The sequence below is a fragment of the Tubulanus polymorphus genome, chromosome 1 (assembly GCF_964204645.1).
Source record: "Tubulanus polymorphus chromosome 1, tnTubPoly1.2, whole genome shotgun sequence".
NCBI classification, from domain to species: domain Eukaryota; kingdom Metazoa; phylum Nemertea; class Palaeonemertea; order Tubulaniformes; family Tubulanidae; genus Tubulanus; species Tubulanus polymorphus.
In genome coordinates this window covers 24,581,026-24,603,198 of record NC_134025.1, presented here as the reverse complement: position 1 = coordinate 24,603,198, position 22,173 = coordinate 24,581,026, and the positions used below count along the sequence as shown (strand labels likewise).

The 22,173-nt window shown below is 39.2% G+C and overlaps 4 protein-coding genes across 7 annotated transcripts; 3 read left to right on the top strand and 1 right to left on the bottom strand.

The window, feature by feature from the left end:
• Positions 1–2: 2 nt before the first annotated feature.
• Positions 3–15,767, bottom strand: LOC141914929 (BTB/POZ domain-containing protein 7-like). The gene is made up of 8 exons (XM_074806276.1): positions 15,696–15,767; positions 12,106–13,309; positions 7,015–7,223; positions 4,370–4,445; positions 3,981–4,291; positions 3,064–3,235; positions 2,456–2,868; positions 3–2,333 (listed from the first exon to the last, which is right to left on the bottom strand). The coding sequence occupies exons 2-8, from the start codon at positions 13,256–13,258 to the stop codon at positions 2,154–2,156; spliced, it is 2,514 nt and encodes an 837-aa protein (XP_074662377.1). The 5' UTR covers positions 13,259–13,309; positions 15,696–15,767; the 3' UTR covers positions 3–2,153.
• Positions 8,326–11,176, top strand: LOC141915229 (UDP-glucuronosyltransferase 2B17-like). The gene is made up of 2 exons (XM_074806693.1): positions 8,326–8,442; positions 9,616–11,176. The coding sequence occupies exon 2, from the start codon at positions 9,632–9,634 to the stop codon at positions 11,174–11,176; it is 1,545 nt and encodes a 514-aa protein (XP_074662794.1). The 5' UTR covers positions 8,326–8,442; positions 9,616–9,631.
• A 260-nt stretch (positions 15,768–16,027) lies between the features above and the next one.
• LOC141912294 (putative inactive tRNA-specific adenosine deaminase-like protein 3) lies at positions 16,028–18,733 on the top strand. 4 transcript variants are annotated; one of them, XM_074803554.1, is made up of 9 exons: positions 16,028–16,108; positions 16,700–16,896; positions 17,003–17,057; positions 17,130–17,200; positions 17,292–17,490; positions 17,621–17,732; positions 17,897–18,053; positions 18,138–18,258; positions 18,567–18,733. In XM_074803554.1, the coding sequence occupies exons 2-9, from the start codon at positions 16,707–16,709 to the stop codon at positions 18,730–18,732; spliced, it is 1,071 nt and encodes a 356-aa protein (XP_074659655.1). In that variant the 5' UTR covers positions 16,028–16,108; positions 16,700–16,706; the 3' UTR covers position 18,733. The 4 variants fall into 4 exon arrangements, with proteins under 4 accessions (XP_074659655.1, XP_074659657.1, XP_074659643.1 ...); XM_074803556.1 differs by having other exon boundaries at positions 17,130–17,188; positions 17,364–17,490; positions 17,897–18,258; XM_074803542.1 differs by having other exon boundaries at positions 17,897–18,258.
• Positions 18,734–18,883: 150 nt separating this feature from the next.
• Positions 18,884–21,175, top strand: LOC141905835 (mitochondrial amidoxime reducing component 2-like). The gene is made up of 7 exons (XM_074794897.1): positions 18,884–19,152; positions 19,414–19,596; positions 19,687–19,813; positions 19,889–20,026; positions 20,157–20,218; positions 20,381–20,455; positions 20,526–21,175. Exons 1-7 carry the CDS (start codon positions 18,923–18,925, stop codon positions 20,638–20,640), a joined length of 930 nt encoding a protein of 309 aa, XP_074650998.1. The 5' UTR covers positions 18,884–18,922; the 3' UTR covers positions 20,641–21,175.
• The last annotated feature ends 998 nt before the right edge of the window (positions 21,176–22,173 follow it).

Genomic DNA, 22,173 nt, shown 5'->3' with positions numbered 1-22,173 from the left:
GGAAATAAGCATTTGATATACAAAAATAACACATTTTACATATACTCATTTTTTATGGATTCTAAAAATGAAGCATTTATCTTAATATTTCAATAGATATCAATTCGTGGAATATGAAATTAACTTAATCCTGATATACATAAATCTGATATAATAAATCTTATGATAATTTTATGTAAATTCATCGTATATTATCCCTAAGGCCCAGTTTCACAAAAAAGTTAAACTCAAATTTTTAGTTTAATTGCTGATGGTTTCTTCATGTTTTCGATGAGGATAACAATTAAAACTTAACTGTCATTAAGCCTGTACTTTACCATGAAACCAGACCCTGGTCACATTATTTTATCTAAATCTACTAATTTAATTTTTCCTACATAAGAAAATCTGTATTTTCTTGCTACAAATCCACAAAATTATGTAATAAGTCAAGTATCTAATCCAGATATTTTGGTCTGTAGGACCTATTTGCTTACAATTCAATTCCTTCTTGTAAAATTAAAGCTCTACCAGATTTTCTTAGACAATCAGCATTGCATGGCCAGCGCAATACGAAAAGCAAAGCAAAATAATGGGTCATAAGTTCAAACAGAATGAGCCAAATTGTTAGACTTCACAAGAAAATTTGAAAGCATCAATTAAGGTCATAAACAACTAAAACAGAAAAAATCATCAATATATGGACAATATTGAACTGCATTTATATCAAATATCTCGAACTTTCTTTCTAAAATTCTGTACTACCAATGCACAGTCAATGTGGCTGGAATTACAATCATGATTATTTCTCCAAAAACATATACCAGATACCGGGTACATGTATTAGCAAAAACTATCGGAACATAAGTTGTAAGGCGTGTAGTTGGAAAGATCCTAAAATACTAAAGCGTGAGGTATTTTTCCAGTTAACCATGAGCCTGTTTTAAGGAGGTAGTAGACAGACAATCTCCCTTATAGTGTAGCAATAGTCAGTATTATATACAACATAGGTATTACATTAAAATTCTACAGAATATTCTACCTGTTTTAAACTTCAATAATCCCTTCATTCTATTACAACTACGGGTCAGTTTCTCTCAATATAATTCAATAAGCGTAAGCTGGTGTAAAAACATACATATAACAAATAAAGCACGATATCATCATATATAATTTGGCCCACAATAACATTTTTTCTATACAGTTTACATATGCCTGATACGGCATGGCAGACGGTTGTTCATCTGGGGCCAGTTGCACAGTCGTGACTTAAGTACAAAATTGGTCTTAAATATTAAGATTGGTCTTAAGTTGTTAGATTGGCTATAGAACTGAGTTGGTCTTAGACTGGTCGTAAGTCTAAGCCACGACTATGCAATTGGCCCCTGGTATATGAATTACCATTCAAATCGGTCAAAGCAAGATAATGTGATCAAGACCGAAAATAAGTTATCATACATTTTTACATAATTTCAAATCCCTTTCAAGACAGTTGTACATACAGGGAGCCAGACATTCCAATGCCATTATTGTTACATTGATATTTATATATTAGTACACGTATGTATCATTTTCATTTGATCAACATTAATTTACAATCTTCGTGCGCACGATTCGTTAGCGATATATACACAAATCATCAGACTTTACAGTCGATCAGCTTTGCTAAAATCATACGTAAAAGGATCACAGACAAATAGATACGAGTTGTTTTATTTATATTTGGTACTAATTATGAATTGTCATTCATCGGACGTTGCGACATCATCACGTGGCACATGTAAGGCACATAGTTTAATCGACAATGTCTTCGTAAGCTCATAAAAGCCCTGGGAACAATGAACATTTAGATAAGTTGTCGAATTTCAAATAACGCGATATCAAGTTCTTCCTCGTTATTCAAAGTTCGATCTACAATATCAGACCAGACTTAAAATCTCTAATTGTAGAAGTTTTCACCAAAAATGAGAATAATTTGGAATAAAAGATAGTGGTTTCATTTAGAAACTAACTAGAAGTTATTCTGATTCTGAGAGTATTTTGATATTTTTGGGAATAGTTGATGTCTTAAAAAGAGTAGACACTACTCTCAAATAGTAGTTGTAGTCAGGTCTGCAATAATCTTACAGCTGTTCGGATATCTACAGTATATATATATATAATAACATGCTTAATTATATATACATCATGCCGCCTTGATGTGACCCACCACCGTCACCGAGATCCAATTCCAAATTATCCGGGCTATTGTTCGAAGGCATGTCCTGCAAGCTGAACGCGCTCATGCCACCGGTCGCCATAGCAATGTCGGGCATAGTATCACTCAATGCGCTCTCACTGCACACAGATTCCTTCTACAAATATAAACAAAACACACATTTACCTTCAAGAGACTTACTGGGCCTGACAACGTATAGGAAGTGCTGCCACCTGTAATGCATTTTACACATTAAAGTACAGGTGATTTTTAGCTTACCTCCACCGGGCTATAGGCGTCTGCTGGTGAAGGCGGACACGGTCCGTACGTTGGCGGAAGGGGTGGTACTTCGCGGAACAGTCTAGCCGGTCGGGGAGGGGAGACGGGTGTTGGCGGACTACGACGGAACATGCGCTGCTGGTTGACGCGTGGTCGGACTCCAGATGGTGGACTAATCCTTTTACGTCTACCCTCTTTATTATGCTCATTATCCGACGAGTAAAGCTGTCCAGTTTGAAATAGCTCGATGGTTGAGTCGGGTAGGCCGAATTCGCGCACAACACGTAGTTGCACTTGATGACTGATGCCTCGTCTGTCTGAACAGGGCAACGCGTACGCTCTATGGACTAATTTTGTGCGGTGAAGTTCACTTTCACGACGGAGCATCGCTTGAATTGTTTCTTGATCTGGAACTAGACACAAAAAAACAGACATTCAAATGCTAGCCTCAACTAAAAGATCGATTCTGATTGCTTTGAAGCAACTGATGCACAATTTAAAACCTGAGATACAATAAAATGAAATTGGAATCAAAAACGTTTGCTAATGATTGAAATGAATTTAATATACATAGAACTAACTTGCAATCAAAGTGTCCAGAAAATTACCTAATATAGTTCCAGCAATGATATCTACGGTGGCAGTGGACGGTATGAATGGCTGATTTGTCTGTGGATCATCAACCATGTACAATGTATCTGGTATAGAGGACATGTGGACAGTACGCAGTCGAATGACATCGCTGTCAGTTACCTGAGATAACTGTTCTTCCAAAAGTGCCTGTTAACAATTAAATGATTTCTAATTAATCAAATGAACAAACTTATTATTACATTAACCCTTAGTTATTTGATATCTGTATTGATGGCATTCACTAAAGAAATCCATGAAGACTTGAAACCAGATTGATTAACAACTCCAGCATAGGGCCGGTATACTAACACTACAATTTGCTGTTCTGAATAAAATTCAACCCACAGGAATCTAAAGGGGTTGTGTGAGTCTAAACGAAATATCTTTAATCTATATCTATAATCTATAATTTTACATGTATTAAACGTGATTTTGATATTGGAATTCCCAAAACAAATCATTTTGTCCAAAACCGCATTTAAGTACAACTCGATTTTGAACAGCTTTATACAGCTTTTTTGAACAGCTTTATATGCCAAATTTGGCCCGGGCCAAAAATGCTCGGGTGATCGTGCCAAATTTGGCCCGGAACAACTGTTCACACGGGTGCCAAATTTGACCCGACCAAAAACGTCGGACCAGGCCCGAGCCAAATTATAGCACCAGACAAATGATTGCGTTTGAATTGCAACTGGCACCGAAAATGATCCACTTCTCTTTGTTTGAGCATTGTTTAGTATCGAGTGAATGGTTTACGTGTGAACGCGCTCTCTAGTTAGGCACGGGCCAAATTTGACCAGAGCCTGATCCGTGCCAATTTGGCCCGGGCCAAATCGTCTCCATGTGATCGCGGCTAATGGGACCATTCAAGTACTGAGTAGATAAAACATACCTTAACTTCCTCATAGTACGGTTGAAACAGGCGCGGTTTCACGTACATGCCGTTGTTTTTGCCTTGCACCCAGGAGTTCACACGATTCGATTTCTCCTCGTGATCGCCGAGCATGTGAGTCGGCGGCACGCTGATCAATCCTCGTTTGATCGAACTCGTGAACACGTCGTGATTATGCGGAATGATGTGGTTCGTTCTGACGTACGGCAGCAAACATTCCAAGATGTCGCGTAACTCCGTATCGCTGAGGTCGCGTTTCTTGATGCCTTTTTTGCTGACGCTGTGCGCAGTATGACTTAAGATGTTCGGTTCTGAAATAATATGTAAACAGTGTCATTTGAACTTATTTACAAATGAACCGCTAAATGGGGGACAGTCAAAATACATACCTCTCTCCTCCATTCTCTTCATCAGCTGGTGTTCACCCCATTTTATCACAGCACACAAAACTTCTGCTTCAGACGCCTGTAATGACAGAACAGAAAATATAAACTCAGTTAAAAAATACGAATGAAGAACAATCAATTTTATTAAAAAATCACACTTTTTTAAATTCTGTAATTGTAAATATTATTATGTTGTATGTTCTTTTCTATGAAATAAATGAACTTGAACTTCTGGTTATATTCATCTTATTTAAGAAGATAGCAAGTCTATCCGGTAATTCACTATTTGATCACGCTGTAGAGTACTACAGACCTTCAAATTCAAATAATCAGGAGTTATTCAAATGAAATTGTCTCTTGATGACTTCTAATGAGAATCAGATCTGCTCGCATTCATACGAAATTCAAGGTTAACGTGAGCTGAGAGACCCTGTATACAGTCCCCATGACGTTAAGCAGCTTTTAAATTACTGTCGCGCTTAATCTGCCTTCGCAGACTGCATGGAGCCGAAAGCTCGTTCATCAGCGCTCGCTCACAGTCAGATCATGAGAGGAAAGAGATAATAGAGTGGTTTGAACTGTAAACTGGATAACTGCTCATCATATCATCCGATAAACCACAACAACAAACATAACGGAAAGTACTCGTAGTAGCTAAAGAAAAAGATCTCTACTACATTCGCGTCAGAAGATCATTATTGATACATGTACGCGAAAAAGCCATGATTTATCGAAAGTGCTTTGTAAGTGGTAATGAATGAGTGGTTGAAGTGGTAGCAAATATGAAAGATATGACTCATCACCAAGAGTCACCATCATCTTTCATCCGCACACCTATTCTTCAGGATCAAAGATCATATCTTATATCATATGAATTGGTGAGTTTTGCCAAAATTAATGGACAGATTCAAAACCATAAATCGCTTCGAAGAAAAGTTTGCGCTTTGTATCCTAAATCTTAAGCCTAGCGCACATCGACACTGCGATTGGAGACAACTAGTTGCTACCGAACGATTACCCCGCGCACATCGGAATCTAGTTACAACCGGTCAGTTGCAGCAAGTGCATGGCGTGTGTCGATCGTCGAGATCCAGAGCGCGCACATCGACGGATATGACTGCGACTGAGTACAACCAGTTGCTCAAAAGTAGAACATGGGCAACTGGCTGGAACTGGAGATAGATCGACGCTTACCAATCGTAAGCTCGCTCACATCGACACATTCAAGCAACTGATAGTATCCAGCCAGTTCCTCTCATGCGCCGAAAACTGCCTTGCAACTAGTTGTCTCCAATCGCAGTGCCGATGTGCGCTAGGCTTTAAGTTTTAATACCCTAAGCTAAGAAACTAGTATTTCATAGTTTACAACAACTATCACCGAGAGTCACCATCATCTTTCATCCGTACACCTATTCCTCAAGATCAAAGATCATATGAATTTGTCCGTGAGTGTTGCCAAATTAATGGACAGATTCAAAACCATAACTCGCTTGCGAAGAAAAGTTTGAGAGCTCTGTAACCTAGATTTTAAGTTTCAATACCCTGAGCTAAGAAACTAGTATTTCATAGATTAACCAATTCAACAACTACACAAAAATGTCTACTTCTTATGCATTCAAATTACTCTAATGTTCTATCATCAACCTGCTCTGCACATAGCAGACGTACACCTGTACTTGAAGGAAAAACATTTGAATGTTCAACACACTCGACTCAACCTACTGTTTTTTTTCAAACACCAGGTTTCTGATCTACAAATAAAATGTTCTTGTGAGGGGCTGCAGCTGAGTAAAGTTGTTATCCAATGAATTCAACAGTTTAGAATAATCTTGATAAGTAGAGTATCAAATTGTGTACACACTGCAGTCGATTTCAAGACTTATCTTTTGAGTCAGTCAGTCACGTTAAAAGATTAACTTTCGATTTCAATTCCAGGAAATCATTAAAGGTTAAATTTTCTAATCTGCCATTTGTTCGACTGTTTTCTATATAATTCAATAGATATGGGAAATAAGTGTTCAAAACCTTTCCAATTCATCTAAAAATGGGACCAAGAGGTTGTCTCAATTCAACTTAGAACTATCTATAGCTATACAAACATCCCCTATATGACCGCCAGCTATTTTTAAACGTTCTTCAATTATAAATAACTGGGTTGCTTTAGAATTTATGAAAAATTACACGTGAATTCCATTTCAACCCCATTCACCGAAAGTACATGGATATCATTAAAAGAACCGACTCCGATTTCAGCTTTATTTACTTCCATGTAAATTTCATAAAATTTGAACCTTAACTCGAACGTGCTATTTTTGGGAAGCTATATCGCGCGCGTTGAAGATAAAGACTTTTAATGGAATGCGAATTTATACCGGTATCTATAAACGCCCTGGTGTATATACTTGACACAGTACTGAGAATTGTGACACTTATAATGTCTGTTTTCACGATGACTCTCTTATGACCTTTACAGCAGCTATTGTCAAACAGTTATCAGTGACATCACTAGAGACACAGAATGCTTTCAGAAGATGTTTAGATATTGTTCGGATTCTCAAGATACTTAACACATGGGCTGTTGCCCCAAATTTGAGTCCTTATGGAACAATGAAGAGGTTCAATGTCTTTGCATACGACCAACTACTTACTTGTAGATAGTCCGACTGGATGGCTGCGATCAGATATTCTTTACTAAGCTCTTGGAGCATCTGGGAATGAGCTACCTGCGTGAATTCTTCGCGTAAATAATGAAAAGTTTGCCTGTGCACCCAGTCGGAACCGTGCGGTTCCTGGCTCCAAGCTAAGGTCGATGGAAGATTTTCAACGCACAAATTGTCGACAATGATGTCTTCACATCCTGAAAGAAAAGGCAAAACATGTGAAATAGCTATAAAATTATTTAGGAACTCTGATGACTTGTAATGTAGGTGGTATTGAGGCTCTTCATTACTTCACAAATGGTGCTCAGACCTGGAAAGGGTTAATATTTGCAATAACACAAGAAGATCTCCAACAACATTTATTTAAAATCATTCCACAATCATTCAATAATATTATTTCATCAATATTAGGGTACGCCCACTCTTTTACAAAAATTAGGCCATCTAATCCCTGGAACACTGCCAACTAGGGCTCTAGGGCTATAGAACTTCAGCGATCAAATGAACGACCATTAAAAATCCGATATCATTATCCCGGTCTCTTCAATTAGCTAAAAAGCTTACAGCACATCGACTACCCTGGCTGATTCTTTTTAACGCCGTTTTTTTTTTTAAGAGAGGTCACCTTAATGCACGACAGGCGTGGTTCGGTAACCCTGAGAACTGCACAAAACCCTCAGTAAAATGTGAATACGCGGAATTCCTTCGCCGAAATTAGGCCGCTATGACACCGATATTTTCTGTACGTTAACAACTAGATTGTATGAAAGTATTACATGTCCTATTCAACGACCGAGACTATAATTATGTAAGTGAACCTTGCGTGAACTCGGCGCATGTTCTCGTCGTTTTAAAAACCTTTACGACTGGTCGTACGTCATTTAACACAATGTCTGAAGTGATTTCTTTTTAATAACATTAATTTGAACCCGAACGGGAAAATTTCCGTGATTGTTTCTACTCGAGTACGTCCGATTTATTAAATTAAGCCGTAAATTAAGCGCGCATAAAAACAATACGGCGAGGCCTGGGCGTGATCTTTGAACGCGGTTCGATTTGAAAAAAAATTTCTAGAACGCGATCAACTCGAAAATGTCTATTTTTAATTTGGCGTGACACGAAAATGGAAGGCAAAATAATCTAACCCAATCAGCTCTCGACCGCCGACCTCGCCGAATACGAACGCGAACTTTCACATTTAGCGCGAATTTTTTTCTCCCTTTTTCAAGAACCCGATCAAAAATGTAACTTAACGACGAAACAAGAATCTATCTCGACGCGGCCGCCCCCATGCGCAGACCTTTCATAAAACGACTCCAACTGCACCCGGGAAACCATTGATCGAATGAACTAATTCCATGTCACACGTCGGGAACTTTTTTACTTGATACAACACTGTGATTAACTAGACTAAAGGTGAGCGCAAAGAATTTTATCAATCAACAATTTCATCATGTATTTAATTAATCAAATCTATTATTTTCAAATCCATACGATTAATTCTAAGATAACTTCTTCTAAAAGTCTTTTCTTTTCAATGTTTTCTTCCGAAGAACGAAATATAGTGTCGAGGTTCAAAAATCTTTTTCTCGAAAAGGTTTTTTTTAATTAGAAATTTTCCACCAGCAATTTATAAATTCACGAATTGCTGAACAGCTACAATACATTTACTAATTGAATTAAATCAACATCACTAATCAATATTTTTCACAAATTACACCAGCGCCAACAACTATGAGCTACGTTGTAGACGCGACTTCTAAAGATATTCATTATAAGTTTACCGTAACTTTTTCTCCGTGATTTTTTCTTAAACGTAAATCGAACACAGACGGACATTTTTTCTTCAAACTTATGATTGACGAAGGCTTCGAAAAGCGGTTTAGAAATTACTTCATTCTGATGAGCTCTTCAATCAAATTCAGAAGAATAGAAATGATTGCCGAGTGAATAGAAGTAAATTGGGGTGCAAAAATAACTTTTCAAAAGTAACTATAGGCCTAATTGAAAAACAGCTCCCGCACGAATGACGTAAATTTCACTTTAAAAGCGACTGCCGAATATAAAGCTTATTTTGTTACTTATTATATCCATGCATTGTTGCATGGGAAATATGGACAAAATAACTGATATCTGAATTAAAAACACCAACCGGACATGCCTCTGTCAACTTTACACCTATAAACCTGAACTCTGTGTCACCTGCGCGTTTAAAAAACCGCTATCTATGTTTTGATTTAGCGTATATACTTGGATATTTCGAATTTCGGCGCTGGTTTAAAAATGAATTTCACATCTACCTGACCTACCGGTAACCTCGACTCGACGATACATAATTAACTCGCTCACATTTATAACATCGAAATATGAAAATCACCGAAATATGAACTCGAACACGCGGAGTATCAACCGATTAATGAACTACCATCATCATAGTAAACTTTAAACAACCTTTCCGCTTAAGAGTGAAACGATTAAAACAGTTTTTCCACAAAAGACAATTGAAGAAAAGCTTCACAATTCGTGAACTGCCCGTCATCCTTTGACATCATCAATTCAACGAGAATTTCTCGATTCGTATTTTTTCAGATCTCCGAGACGTACCATGTTGATTGTTTCGTTAGCGCTGTTGGCGACGTTGATCAACGCGGTCATCGACGCCAAGAAAATTTTACTCCTACCGCCGAACGTGCCAAGTCATATTTTAGAGTTGGCGACCGTAGGCGAGCAGCTCGTGAAGAACGGTCATACCGTCTACATGGTGCTGAAATCCGTCACGAAACCACCGCTGATAGTCACGACATCGGGAATCAGCTTCATCTACTACGAATCGTCGAACGCCGTCGATCCGTTTCACGATACGATGTTCCGGAAACGTTCGACCGACGCGTACATGACGTCGTCGCTGATCGCCAAGATCAAATTCATCACACAGTTCTCCGAGCGACAATGCGACGACATTCTCAGCAAGCAGAGCCTGTACGCGGAGATCGCGAATCGTCGCGTGGACTTTGCGATCGTCGGCGCGTCCGTGGTCACGAATTGCCTGTTCGTGATACCGCATCGGTTGCGTATACCGTACAGCGGTATCACGGCCGTGCCGATGCCCTACGTGTCGAACATCATGCTGTTGCCGTCGATCGCGCCGATTCGACACTCTCAACTACACGACGATATGAACCTGCTGCAACGCGTCAAAAACACGCTGATGACGGCGACCGGGCTGACGATATTCAACTTCTTCACCGACGACAAACGCTATTTGAAGTACACGCCTGAACGACCGTACGAGTCGCTGGAAGATTTGGCGAGCAAGTCGAAAATGTGGCTCATCGATCTCGATAACATTCTCGACTACCCTAAGATCAAAATGCCGAACGTGTTCTACGTCGGTGGCCTACTTACGCATCCCGCGCGCAAATTACCGAATGATCTCGCCGAATTCGCAGATGGCGCCACCGACGGACTCATCATCGTATCTTTCGGTACGACCATTTCTCACATGCCGGTCGACGTGCTTCAGAAGATCGCGGACGCTTTCAAAAACCTACGGCAGCGCGTTATCTGGAAACATCTCGGCAGCATGGAAAACGTCACCCTACCCGATAACGTATTCGTTAGAGCGTGGATCCCGCAGAACGATCTACTCGGACATCCAAACACTAAACTGTTCATCACTCATTGCGGTAATAATGGACAGTACGAAGCCCTCTATCACGGAGTACCTATGATCGGTTTCCCGATGACAGCTGAACAGCCGTTCAACGCCGAACGAATGGAGCATAAGAAATTCGGCGTCAAGATGGACATACAAAGATTCAGCTCGTACGAACTTTACAGCAACATTGAAACGGTTGTTTATGGCGACGTTAATCGACAAGCCATCCGACGAGCTTCGGCCATCTTCAAAGACCGCCGCGTCAGTCCGAGGGAAGAGGCGGCCTATTGGGTCGAACATGTCATGAAACACGGTTCCGATCATTTAAGTATGCCCGCTTCAAACTTGTCCTGGTATCAAATTCTTTTACTCGATGTTTTCACCGTTATATTGGCGAGTATAGTCGTGTTATTTCTAGGTTTTTACGCGCTTGTCAAACTTTGCCTGAGGTCATTCCGCGGTGCCAAATCACTAAAACCGAATCGTAAATAATAACTTCTTGACGCAATTACGATTCATTCTTTTGATTCTAAAAATTACTCATCATTTTCAGCATTTGAATCGGATAGATGAAAATTTTCCAAAATCGCTTCACTTGATTGTGAAAGAAACTTTGAACTAGATGCTACTGACAACTTTTGTCAACAACCATTTTAAAGAAAATAATGAGAAAATTTCATCTAAACAATATGCTCAAAAATGTCTGTCTCATATCATATGTGCCAAAAAATATACCGATAGTTTCTGTACTGTGCCAAATATTACTGTTTTATCATATCTTGCTATAAACTGTACATAGAAATATGATTATTATACAATTTTTATGTAATATTTTATTAATCAATTAAATTCGAGCCATTGTAAATAACCTCCTGTGACATGCTGCTTGCAAGGCAAAATAATGCTTACAACGAAAAAATCTGTACAGTTCTTACATACATGTTATCAATGTTTCAATAAATATTATATTATAGTTGACAACCTAGATTTCTAAAATGACTTTCTTACTAGAGGAATGAAGTGGTACATGGCTGGTAAATGTCTGTGGCCCTCACTAATGGGAAATGGAAAAGATCCCATAAGTGATAAATCCACGATAAACGATTATTGGACCGGCAGACAGGATCCAAAGTTTGACTTTTTGAAATTAATTTCAATTATGGAGATAACTCTATATTGCAATTGTGGAACTGGACTCAGAAAGACTTCAGAAATGGACAATTTGAGCAAGCTTTGGTTGAAGAACTCATGACCATAGAACTGGTCCCAGTATAGGCCTACAATAAAATATATCATATCTACCGGTATTCCTGTCTACTTGCATTATCAATAAAGTAATGACAACCAGTGGCGCTGCAAGTGGTTCCTTTGGACACTATCTGGTATTCTAAACGAGTAGCGTTTAATATCGAAGAACTCACCTTGTGATAATACTGGGAAATCGAGAAATTGCCCGATTTGGAAGATTTCCATAGCTTCATCAGCCGGAGTCATGTTCCCCTTGCCGGACACCATCGCTTGCACCTCGCTCAGGCTACACGCGCTTACGCTGCTTTTCAGGATACAAGATAAATCCACGGTGTCTAAATAAATGGCGTTCAACAAAACCCTCGCGTACTTCCTTGGAATGACTGACTCGTCGAGGATAATACGAGTAGGCGTCCGTAGAATGTGCTCGGCGATATGTTCACCGGCGCGAGCGCGACGCATCAGAAGACTTCGGAAAAACGGCGACCGCGCAGCTAACAACGCTTTATGACAGTGTAGCTCTAAACGCCCGACGTGCGGCGGGCTACACGCGTCGCCGCACGCGTCCGTACAGTCCGACAGGACCGGGTCCGGGTGGTGGTCGCCGTCGGACGAGAAAAGCAACACGGTATCACAATATTCGCCGGTTTCGAGCAATCGTCGCAGGTCGTGTTCGAGTAAATTCGGCGTTCCGAACTCCTCGCCGATTTGCACGAGTATGTCGAGATTTTCGTAGTGCGACTCTTCCTGGTTGAATTCGCCTGTGTACAAATAACGCAACAACGCCGAAAACAGATTGACGTCGACGCCATGCGTCTTGATGTCGACGGGAACTTGAGCGCCGTACGTTGGAAAACGCCGCAGCAAATGTCGGAAATACGGACAACGCGCCGATAAAATCGCCCGGTGCACCGGGAAACACGCGCCGCGATATATCAAATCGAGATCGGTACAAAACTTGTAGTCGTATAAATTCGATAAGTCCTGTTTAAGCGAATTGGCAGACGGACGGGCTAGATTCGATAGAATCGTCAACTCTTTCAACGCGATACTCGCCTCGTACTCTTCGACTAACGCGTGCAGTTCGCGAATGCTCCAATTCGACGTGAATTCGCGGATAGCCTTGGCGTGGTCGTACGATCGACTGTGACGTCTCACTCGGTTCAGTTTTTTGCGCAACGTCGCGAACTTCGACGTTTTCTTTTTCTTTTCTCGGGCGACGACGTTTTCGGCGCCGTCCTTCGCGTGGACGTTAAATCCGTAATAGCCGGACCCTCTCGAACCAGACGAGCCCTGTTTGTCGGGGTATGATACATTGGCTCCCATCTCTCCTTCTGTACTTCGTTACATACAAGTATGCATTATCTCACTAAAGGCCTATGGAAAATACAATATACAGAGATAAGATATCAGATGACTATTGATGGCACAATTTCAAGTTCTTGATGCTTCAGTACATAACGCCACCTTACACTTTACGTATATTTACTGTGTAATGTAATCGAATATGGCATCCATTTATTGATAACTAGCTGATAACTTTTGTATAAAAATCAAATCGGTACATTAATAACATAAAAACATCAATGAATCCTAATGAACAGGATTTTCTGACCTACAATTTCCATCGATTCATCCAGGGATCTGTATGCTAAAAGAGTCATAGTATAAGACTAATGCAAACACGGTGAAAACATAAATACATTACACCAAGTACCAACAACCCATCAGATGATGTTACTGTTACCGTGCAATTAATCCGCAATCAATAAACTAGCTGGAGAACTGTACCTACAAATAATCCCTCTGCGCAACAGCCTAGTAATAACATCTACTATGCGGAAAAAAACACGCTTAACGCAAATTCAATTATTTTCCAGCAATGCACGCATCGTACTCAGATGTAACGATGTCGGAGAGATTTCAGTAGAGCGAATACAACTCGCAGAAGTCGAGTAACTCTGATGATTCGAAGTAAAATGCTTATTGATCCCAATTTAGTGAAAGCGCTTAAGCAGCGGAGAACGGAGACACTCAGTCTGCTATGATACAGAGAAGCAATCAAAAATCATCAACCGACGACTAAGACCAGAGCAATTAACTATTCAATTGATTTCATGCATAATGAATAAACGCCTACATCACGGTCGTCGATTGACTACGCGAATCTGAGAAAGACAAGGGCGTTTTCACTAACTCTTCAAACATTACTGACAAACAAAAAAATAACAAGAACTGGACGTTCATAACATTAGAAGTTCATTCGATGAAAACCTTCAAATGATTTAAATAATTGGTTTTATGTGAAAGCATATTGAAACTTCTAGTGTAAACTACAAATCTAAACTACAGCCTATGTGATCATACGCAGTAAAATAGCATTATTTACTAGAATAATGCTGTATAGGCAAAATATCTACTTTCTAATAAATTTTAGCAGGATTGCATTAATTAGAAGAAATGTGTCTTACTTAAATGAGCTAGTTTTACCAATAAACTGAATATTCAAAAGAAACTGATGCTTATGTCTGTTTCAACGTTTGAACTGATGCCGGGTGCCCGAGCTCAGTCAGTTTCAGAGACATAAGGCCTACCTGAAATAGGTCTTAAAATGATCAGAATGGATTGGCAGTTGAACTGAAAACATTGATTATAAATTCATTTTTCACAATACTGAAAGATTAAAAGATAATCTTAAGGAATCTCACAACTATTGTCGGTATTTTGACAAAATGACGTAATAGCGTTCTTCATACAGTAGTATTTTAAAGGGGCTGCATTCAGCGAGTGGCATTGTGATTACTGAAGTGGCAAGGCTTTCAATCCCCCCAAAAATACAGAAAATTGAGCTCAATTTTGGTGTAATCTCGTATTTTTCATAATAGCCCAATGTATTTCAAAGCAATTATCAGCATTGATAGAATATTGACATCCACTCCGGTATGGGCAGCAGATATTTTATAAGGGGTGGCTGAGGGGTGGATGTTAAAATGGATGGGTTGGCCGCCCCTCTAAAACCATAATAGAGCCGGCATCGTCATCTTCCTGGCGCGTAATTTCATACAGAATGTCGTGTAATTGTTTTCAATAGATTATTTACTAACAAATAACAGGTGTCAGCATATATGATGAAAAGCTGGCGACTGCAAGCACCATAACTTGCACTGCGATTCCTTGACTGTGTTCTTATTGTAGATTCCTTGATGGATGTTTATGTAGATGTCAAGCCAACCACTTCTCTTCTATAAAGACATATATCATTTCCACAAGAACTATTTAGTAGATAATCTGTCAATGTAAATTCTTGTTTCACTTTCTTTTGGCATTGTGGTTCTGTTCATTTTGAGACCTACAGCTCGGCTTTACATCAATCACAAAGGAAGAAAATTCGAACTCGAATGAGCTACATTTAAGGGTGCCCAACAACGTTCGTTTAAATGTAGAAATAGATATTCATTATAGGCTAGAGGAATCAAATGTGTGAAAAAGGCAGTGGCGGCAGAAACATATGGCCATGTTGGGGTTAGGTTTGAAGTCAGGTAGATTGTCACTCAGTCACTAACTACTGACTCTCTTCTGATTCTGTGCCATGTCCAACTGACTCACTGCTGACTGACACTTCTTTCTTGTTGTTGGTGACTTGTCACTCTCATTCCTTCCCATTCTCGCTCATTCAAGTAGCAGTAAAGCCTTTTGATTTATTCTTAAAAACTTGTCGAACTTGAACAAATGAACTATACTTTACGATATTCTAAATACTCACCATAATCTAACAAGCTTCAGATTTAGTTGTCAAAAATTCATCACCCAGTAATTAATATTTCCAAACGTTCTGTAGAAACATGGAGGAGTTACGTCGCGGGCACCTGAACTGGAGCGAGCACATCAACTTTATTGCTGAAACGTTGATCGACAAAATTCTATGCCCCCCATTCTCTACTATCGAATTGTCAGAACTAAGAATAGCGTTCGGATAGAAACGACAATTTCAATCCTATGGAATATCTCCAGCATAGTATTTTTTGGAAAACCAATTTTCCAAAAAATATTGCCTTTGTACCGTATCTGTCTCTAAATAGTACGACCCAACACTAGTTCAAATCAACCAAATTTTATTCATTTTTATCCGTGTTTGTATCAATTCCCCGTTTCAGTGGATCGTTATCGAGAGCTACGGTAATTGATATATTTTTAGAAATGGTTTAATGGTAAAAGTGCAGATCTGCACCTCTCCGCGTAAACGGTTCAATCAATTACATTAAATATCGTTTCAGATTGAAAATGTCATCAGCAATTCATACTTTGCCGTTGGTTAATTTTAATATATCTTCACTAGAAAGATTTAGCCTGGATACTGTCATTCAGTAGATTGCGTCAATCACGAGAGGTGCGGATCTGCACTTTTACCGGTTTAATGCTTGCGTTAACCTGGGAACTGAAATTAAACCTCCTTTAACTCAATAATGTGTAAAAGAAAAAGGTGATGCGACCGGGACCACAATTAATTCAATTCAACAACTAGCAATAAAACTTACAAGTAGTATTAAAAACAATAAAGGAAGAGAAAAAGACGTCAAAAGATTTCACAGAATAGCCGAATAGAATTTACAAGAGTTACACATACAATTTAAAAGAGACAAGATAACATATTTAAAGCTGCGTTCAATTTATTCATAATTAAGTCCCTCCGTTTTATATCTGTTGGAAGCGCTATTTACTGTTTGTTGGTCGAATTACCCATCTGGCTTATATCACTTTTCTTTTCAGAAATGCCATGGCAGGGCCGCCTTTGAAAAAATTGAAGGGCGATATGCCAGCACTGACAGCTACTAGTAATCATACTGTAGTAATTGGAAGTACCGATGATGATAGTGACTTGCCCTCCTCGACAGAGAATAATGTAACCTTAATGCTGCCACCTAAGCCCATTCTAGCTGATGAGATTTCGGAAGATGTGGAATTAGGTATCAGCATAGTCTTCGTAAAATTTTGGGTATCTGGTTCAACCATTAATGTACTATAAGATCGTTAAATTTAATTACCCTTGAATTTGCTTAATTTATGTTTCAGCCAAGGCTTACACGTGTACTGTAAATGATGCAAAATCACTATCAAAACTTGTCAAGTAAGTGTTAACAGAATGATTGTTCCTTCTCCTATATTCCATGTGTCATATATGCTGCTTTCTGAATTGTAGGTATTTAAGTTGTGAATTTCCATTGGGGAAAATTGGTCATCTGAAACGTGTGAAGAAAGGTAAAAATGGAGGTAAGGCTCGAAACGATTATATGACGTTACATCATTTGTTGATGATGAAATAAAATTATATTTTTGTATGTATTTTTATTTCGTCTTGCAGAAATATATGTATTGTTATGTTTAACTGAACTGATGTCAAGAGAAATTAAGAATATTCATGACTTGATTAAAGCTAAGGACATAATTGCTGAACTGGGTTTATTGAAAATTGTCCACGTCCCAATGAAGCCGCCTATAACTAGGACACAATTTGAAAACTGTTCAAAATATTGGCCGACTAGTTTTCATGAAGACAAGGTGTGAGTATGAGAACATTTGAAAAGCGAAAATGTCTCCTTGAGAAATTAAGCATTCGCTAATTTTAGTCCTGCAGATTTCTATGAATTATTGAAAGTGGTGATTTGTTGTGCGGATTGATTTTATACGTAGGCTAGAAAAAATCATTCGATGTGAATCATTTACTGAATTGGAGCTGAAACGAATTGGGAATCATATGCAACTTGCTATCGATGTTTCTCAACATGCTGAAGGTAAACAATTGGTATGTTTTTTGATTGCTGGAATTTCTTTTGACTGTTTGAACTTAGTATTATCAATCCTGATATATCCAACCCATGGACATTGATTTTTGATCTTTGAAAAAACCTTCAAAGGTTATAAACCTTCAAAACTTGTCAAAACATTTTATCATTTTCACTGGTTCAGGGAATTGGAGCCGTGGTGGTTGATCCATCGTGTGATGAAGTGATAGCAGTTGCTACTGACTTACGACATGAGAACATTTTACACCACTGCACAATGGTAGCTATTGATCTTGTGGCTCGTTCTCAAGGTGGAGGGGCTTATAATGATATTACAATAGGTAAATACATACCTGAAATAAAGAATGTTTTTGTTGTGTGTGTTCAGAAATATTGGCATTTTATGTGTTATCTTGTGCTTTCAGATAAACCACTTCATTACAGACCTCCTTTGAGTGCTGATTATGATGTCTCAAGTAAAGATGATAGTTTACCTTATCTCTGTACTAGCTATGATCTCTATATAACTAGGGAACCATGCGCTATGTAAGTTCTTTATAGCCATAGTACTCGAAATTTGAAGTTTTTGGGCTCTGTTGTATTCTGTTGTGTCAAAATTTGTGATTGTTAAGATCTGAAGATTTAGATCATAAATTTAAGTTTTATTCATTGTTGTTATTGATAATGATTGAAATGAGGGCTATCATTTAGTCTAAATCCTCAATAATTCCATATGCATTTTGAAAACTGTATGACGATATTGCTTGGATGAAATTATCCTTTCCATAATTTGGTAGATTTTATTTCACTGTGTCAGTGTATTTGACGTTCCCTAATCCTCTTTAATTGAACAGGTGTTCAATGGCGCTGACACATTCTCGTATAAACCGAGTGTTCTACCACAGTTCTGTTGCTCACGGTGCGTTGGGTTCTAGATACAAGATTCACTGCCAAAAAGGATTAAACCATCACTACAAAGTTTTTCAGACATTTTCAAATAAAGAATGTGAAAGATCATGACAAAAGGAAAATTAATAAAATATTTTCATTTAAAAATTACCGCGTTTGAATCCGTTTTATGGACAGCTGTTTGCTCGGAATGTCACAGATTTCATCGGTATTATGATTATAATGGAATGGTTCAGAAATTCTAATTTTCAGGTTGGTACATACACGTATTTGCAAATACGTATTTGTTTCAATCGCGAGGATGGAGGTTGTTAAGGAAGGTACTGGTTGTGTTTTCGTTTCTCTGTTGGTCGCTTCGGCTGTCAAAGTTGGTGTATTGAACTGGATTCGACAACTTGCCTGGAAACGGCTGGAGAAGGTCGGGGAGGTGTTGGCGCTATTTGTGTACCCGGTTAAATCTTGCAGGGGAGTTTCAGTCACAAGTGCAATTGTAACCGATCTTGGACTAGAATCTAGCAATATCAGGGACAGGTGCGCTGCATCCTACTTAATAATCATCAATATCTTATCACAATATATTTTTTTCAAATCTATTCATTATGGTACCAATTGAAATGACAAAAGATTTGTTTCGTGCCGAAAACATGGTAAAATCCATGATTTTTCACCAAATTATTAAAAAGTTCATGCTGTTTTGGGGACATTTGAAAACATATAAGTTTTACTTTGCATATACTTCAACGTCTTCTTTCCAAATATTTTTTTTAAATTAAACGACGCTGCAATTTTTAGGCTGTTTTTGGTGGTACGAAGCAACAATAAGTATCGTCATATTGATATGAGGACAGTGCCTCTCATGGGTCTGATAGTTCCGAGTTTGCACGGGCAATGTATGCATCTAGACGCTCCAGAGATGCCTACATTAGTCTTACCTCTTGAAGTCAATTCTTCACCTAGAACACTAATTGACTGCATGTAGGTAGTTTTACGTTTTAAGCATATCGAGTACGAGAGAGAGTAATCTTAACAATACCGATGCATTAACTTATTCGGAATTTTTTATAGGATTTATGGCGAACTATTCAAAGGTACTGATTGCGGTGACCAAGCTGGTTCATGGTTCTCGAAATATCTAAAGAAAGATGGGCTACGATTATTATACAGAGGAAATACACCTGAATGCCATAATCAAGTTTGTTTGTTTTTCATAAGTTCCTTTTATTTCAACGCTTTTCCATAACATGTAGAAATAACTTTCCGTTTTTAGCGTAGCTTCACGGATGCGCCATGCTCTCTTTTCAATACGGCATCACTAGCCGATCTTAATGAGAGACTTGCCGAACCAGTAGCGGTAAGAAATTTTCGACCGAATATCGTTGTTTCAGGGGCTTCAGCATATGACGAGGTGAGCGTCTCTTAAATCATGTAAAATATGCCATTGTTCATTCCACCTTTTGCCACATGTACCTCGGGTCATCACGTACGTGGTGTTGCTTTATTCCACCCCCATTTGAAGCATTTTCCTTTAATTCAAGGACAACTGGGACGAGGTCATCATTGGCAAGGTCCATTTTCAACGGATAGATTCCTGTTTAAGGTACCTTCGTTACAGAATCGATTAGAGGACTAATCCAGTGCCTCACACTAGGGAGGGCTAACGGTGGGGGCGTCAAGCGGCGTGCAGAGGGTTAAGTGATCCAAAAATGGCTTTAAGAGGACGAGTGGTCACATCACATTTGAGTAATTTCTTGAATTGTAGGTGTATTATGATTAACGTAGATCCAGAGACCGGGTTAAAAAATCGCAGCAACCAACCACTGAAAACTTTACTAGAGTAAGTCCATGCATTGGTTGATTATTGTAGAGATTGAATTAACCGCTAAGATGATTTCTGACTGTTTCAGATATCGTTTGGACCCAGTGGAAAAATATGCAGTATTTGGGAGTTTACTTCAATTGATTTCACATCCTGGGAAGATTTGCGTTGGAGATGCAGTATATGTAATGAGGAAGACTTAACGCTGAATCACCTTTGAAATATTTATTCTGATACGAGAAATGTAATTGCCGGGGCTGGATCCGACGACCCGATCGCCGTTCCCGCGTTTCAAGTTCAAGTTCAAATTTATTTCACACAAAGCATGACAGGCTATGTACACAGGTTGAGAGAAAAACAAACAATACAATTTACAATTTTTAAAAAAGCACAATTATAAAAAGAGTAAGAGAGAACAGAATCTTTAAGTGTGGGCCAAGCAAAGCCTTTAGGCCGCTGTCGCTAGCACCCAGGGAAAAAAACAAAAGGGAAAATGAAGAAGCAAAGGGAAAGGAAATGAGAGCTTGATGATTTTTGATAATTTCAGGAGAGTTTTGAGTAAGCTAGGGTTCAGGAGAGTGAGCAATTATAACAATTAGGGTTATTACATTGATGGAAATCATTGTAGGCGGATGTGAGATATCTGAGTTTACGATTTAAATTTTGTTTGCTTGAATGATGTGGGAAAAGGGCGCCACAGATCGTTTAAGTGTTTTGAGCTGAATTTTGATGCGGGGTTGGCGGTGTTTGATTTGAAAATAAAGAATATGCGTGGTCTAAATATATGCTTTTTCTGATGTTGACTAAAGAGATAAGTTTTCCGCGGTGAAGTAATTAGAAAAGTAACGGGCGGATTTGATGGTGCGGTCCCGGCCGGCGCGGGCCGTATCGCGACGTTGCACATCGAGTATCGCACCTCCCATGTTTTTTGGAGCTAACCTTCTTTTGGCCGGACGTGTTGCGTATGTACTTTAGTTGGAGCAGCCCTTTATCAACAAATTTCAAACGCGGAAGTAAATTAATTTTGTTGAATGAGTGAGTCATATCAAACTGCAGAGTGCGCACGGGGCCGTGCGCAGGAGGCCGCGCGCAGGGGGCCGCTTTAATAAAGTGAAAACCACACGATATTATTTACGAAACGGCAATACATATACATAGTAGTATGCGATATGAAACTACTCCTACTTCTACCAATTAATCAAATGCATAACCACCATCAACCAGTTTATGATTTTACCATCGAGATGCGCATAAAATGGTACACTAAGAACAGTATACAGAGTATATATTATTTATCAAAATACTCCGCCGAATCTACGAATTTTTATCTATCTGCTGCTGCTGCTGGAGAGGCGCGCAGGGGGCCGCGTGAATTTTTATCTATCTGCTGCTGCTGCTGCTGCTGCTGCTGGAGAGGCGCGCAGGGGGCCGCGTGAATTTTTATCTATCTGCTGCTGCTGCTGCTGCTGCTGCTGCTGCTGCTGCTGCTGCTGCTGCTGCTGCTGCTGCTGGAGAGGCGCGCAGGGGGCCTCGTGAATTTTTATCTATCTGCTGCTGCTGCTGCTGCTGCTGCTGCTGCTGGAGAGGCGCGCAGGGGGCCGCGTTTGTTTTGCCTTTGCCTATACATTTCTATATACATATTACACAACAATCATGTGACACGTTTAAGTTTTAAACTAAGTCCTTAGTGGATTAAATTAGGAGTTGCGAAGTTTCATTGCAGCTCATAATAAATC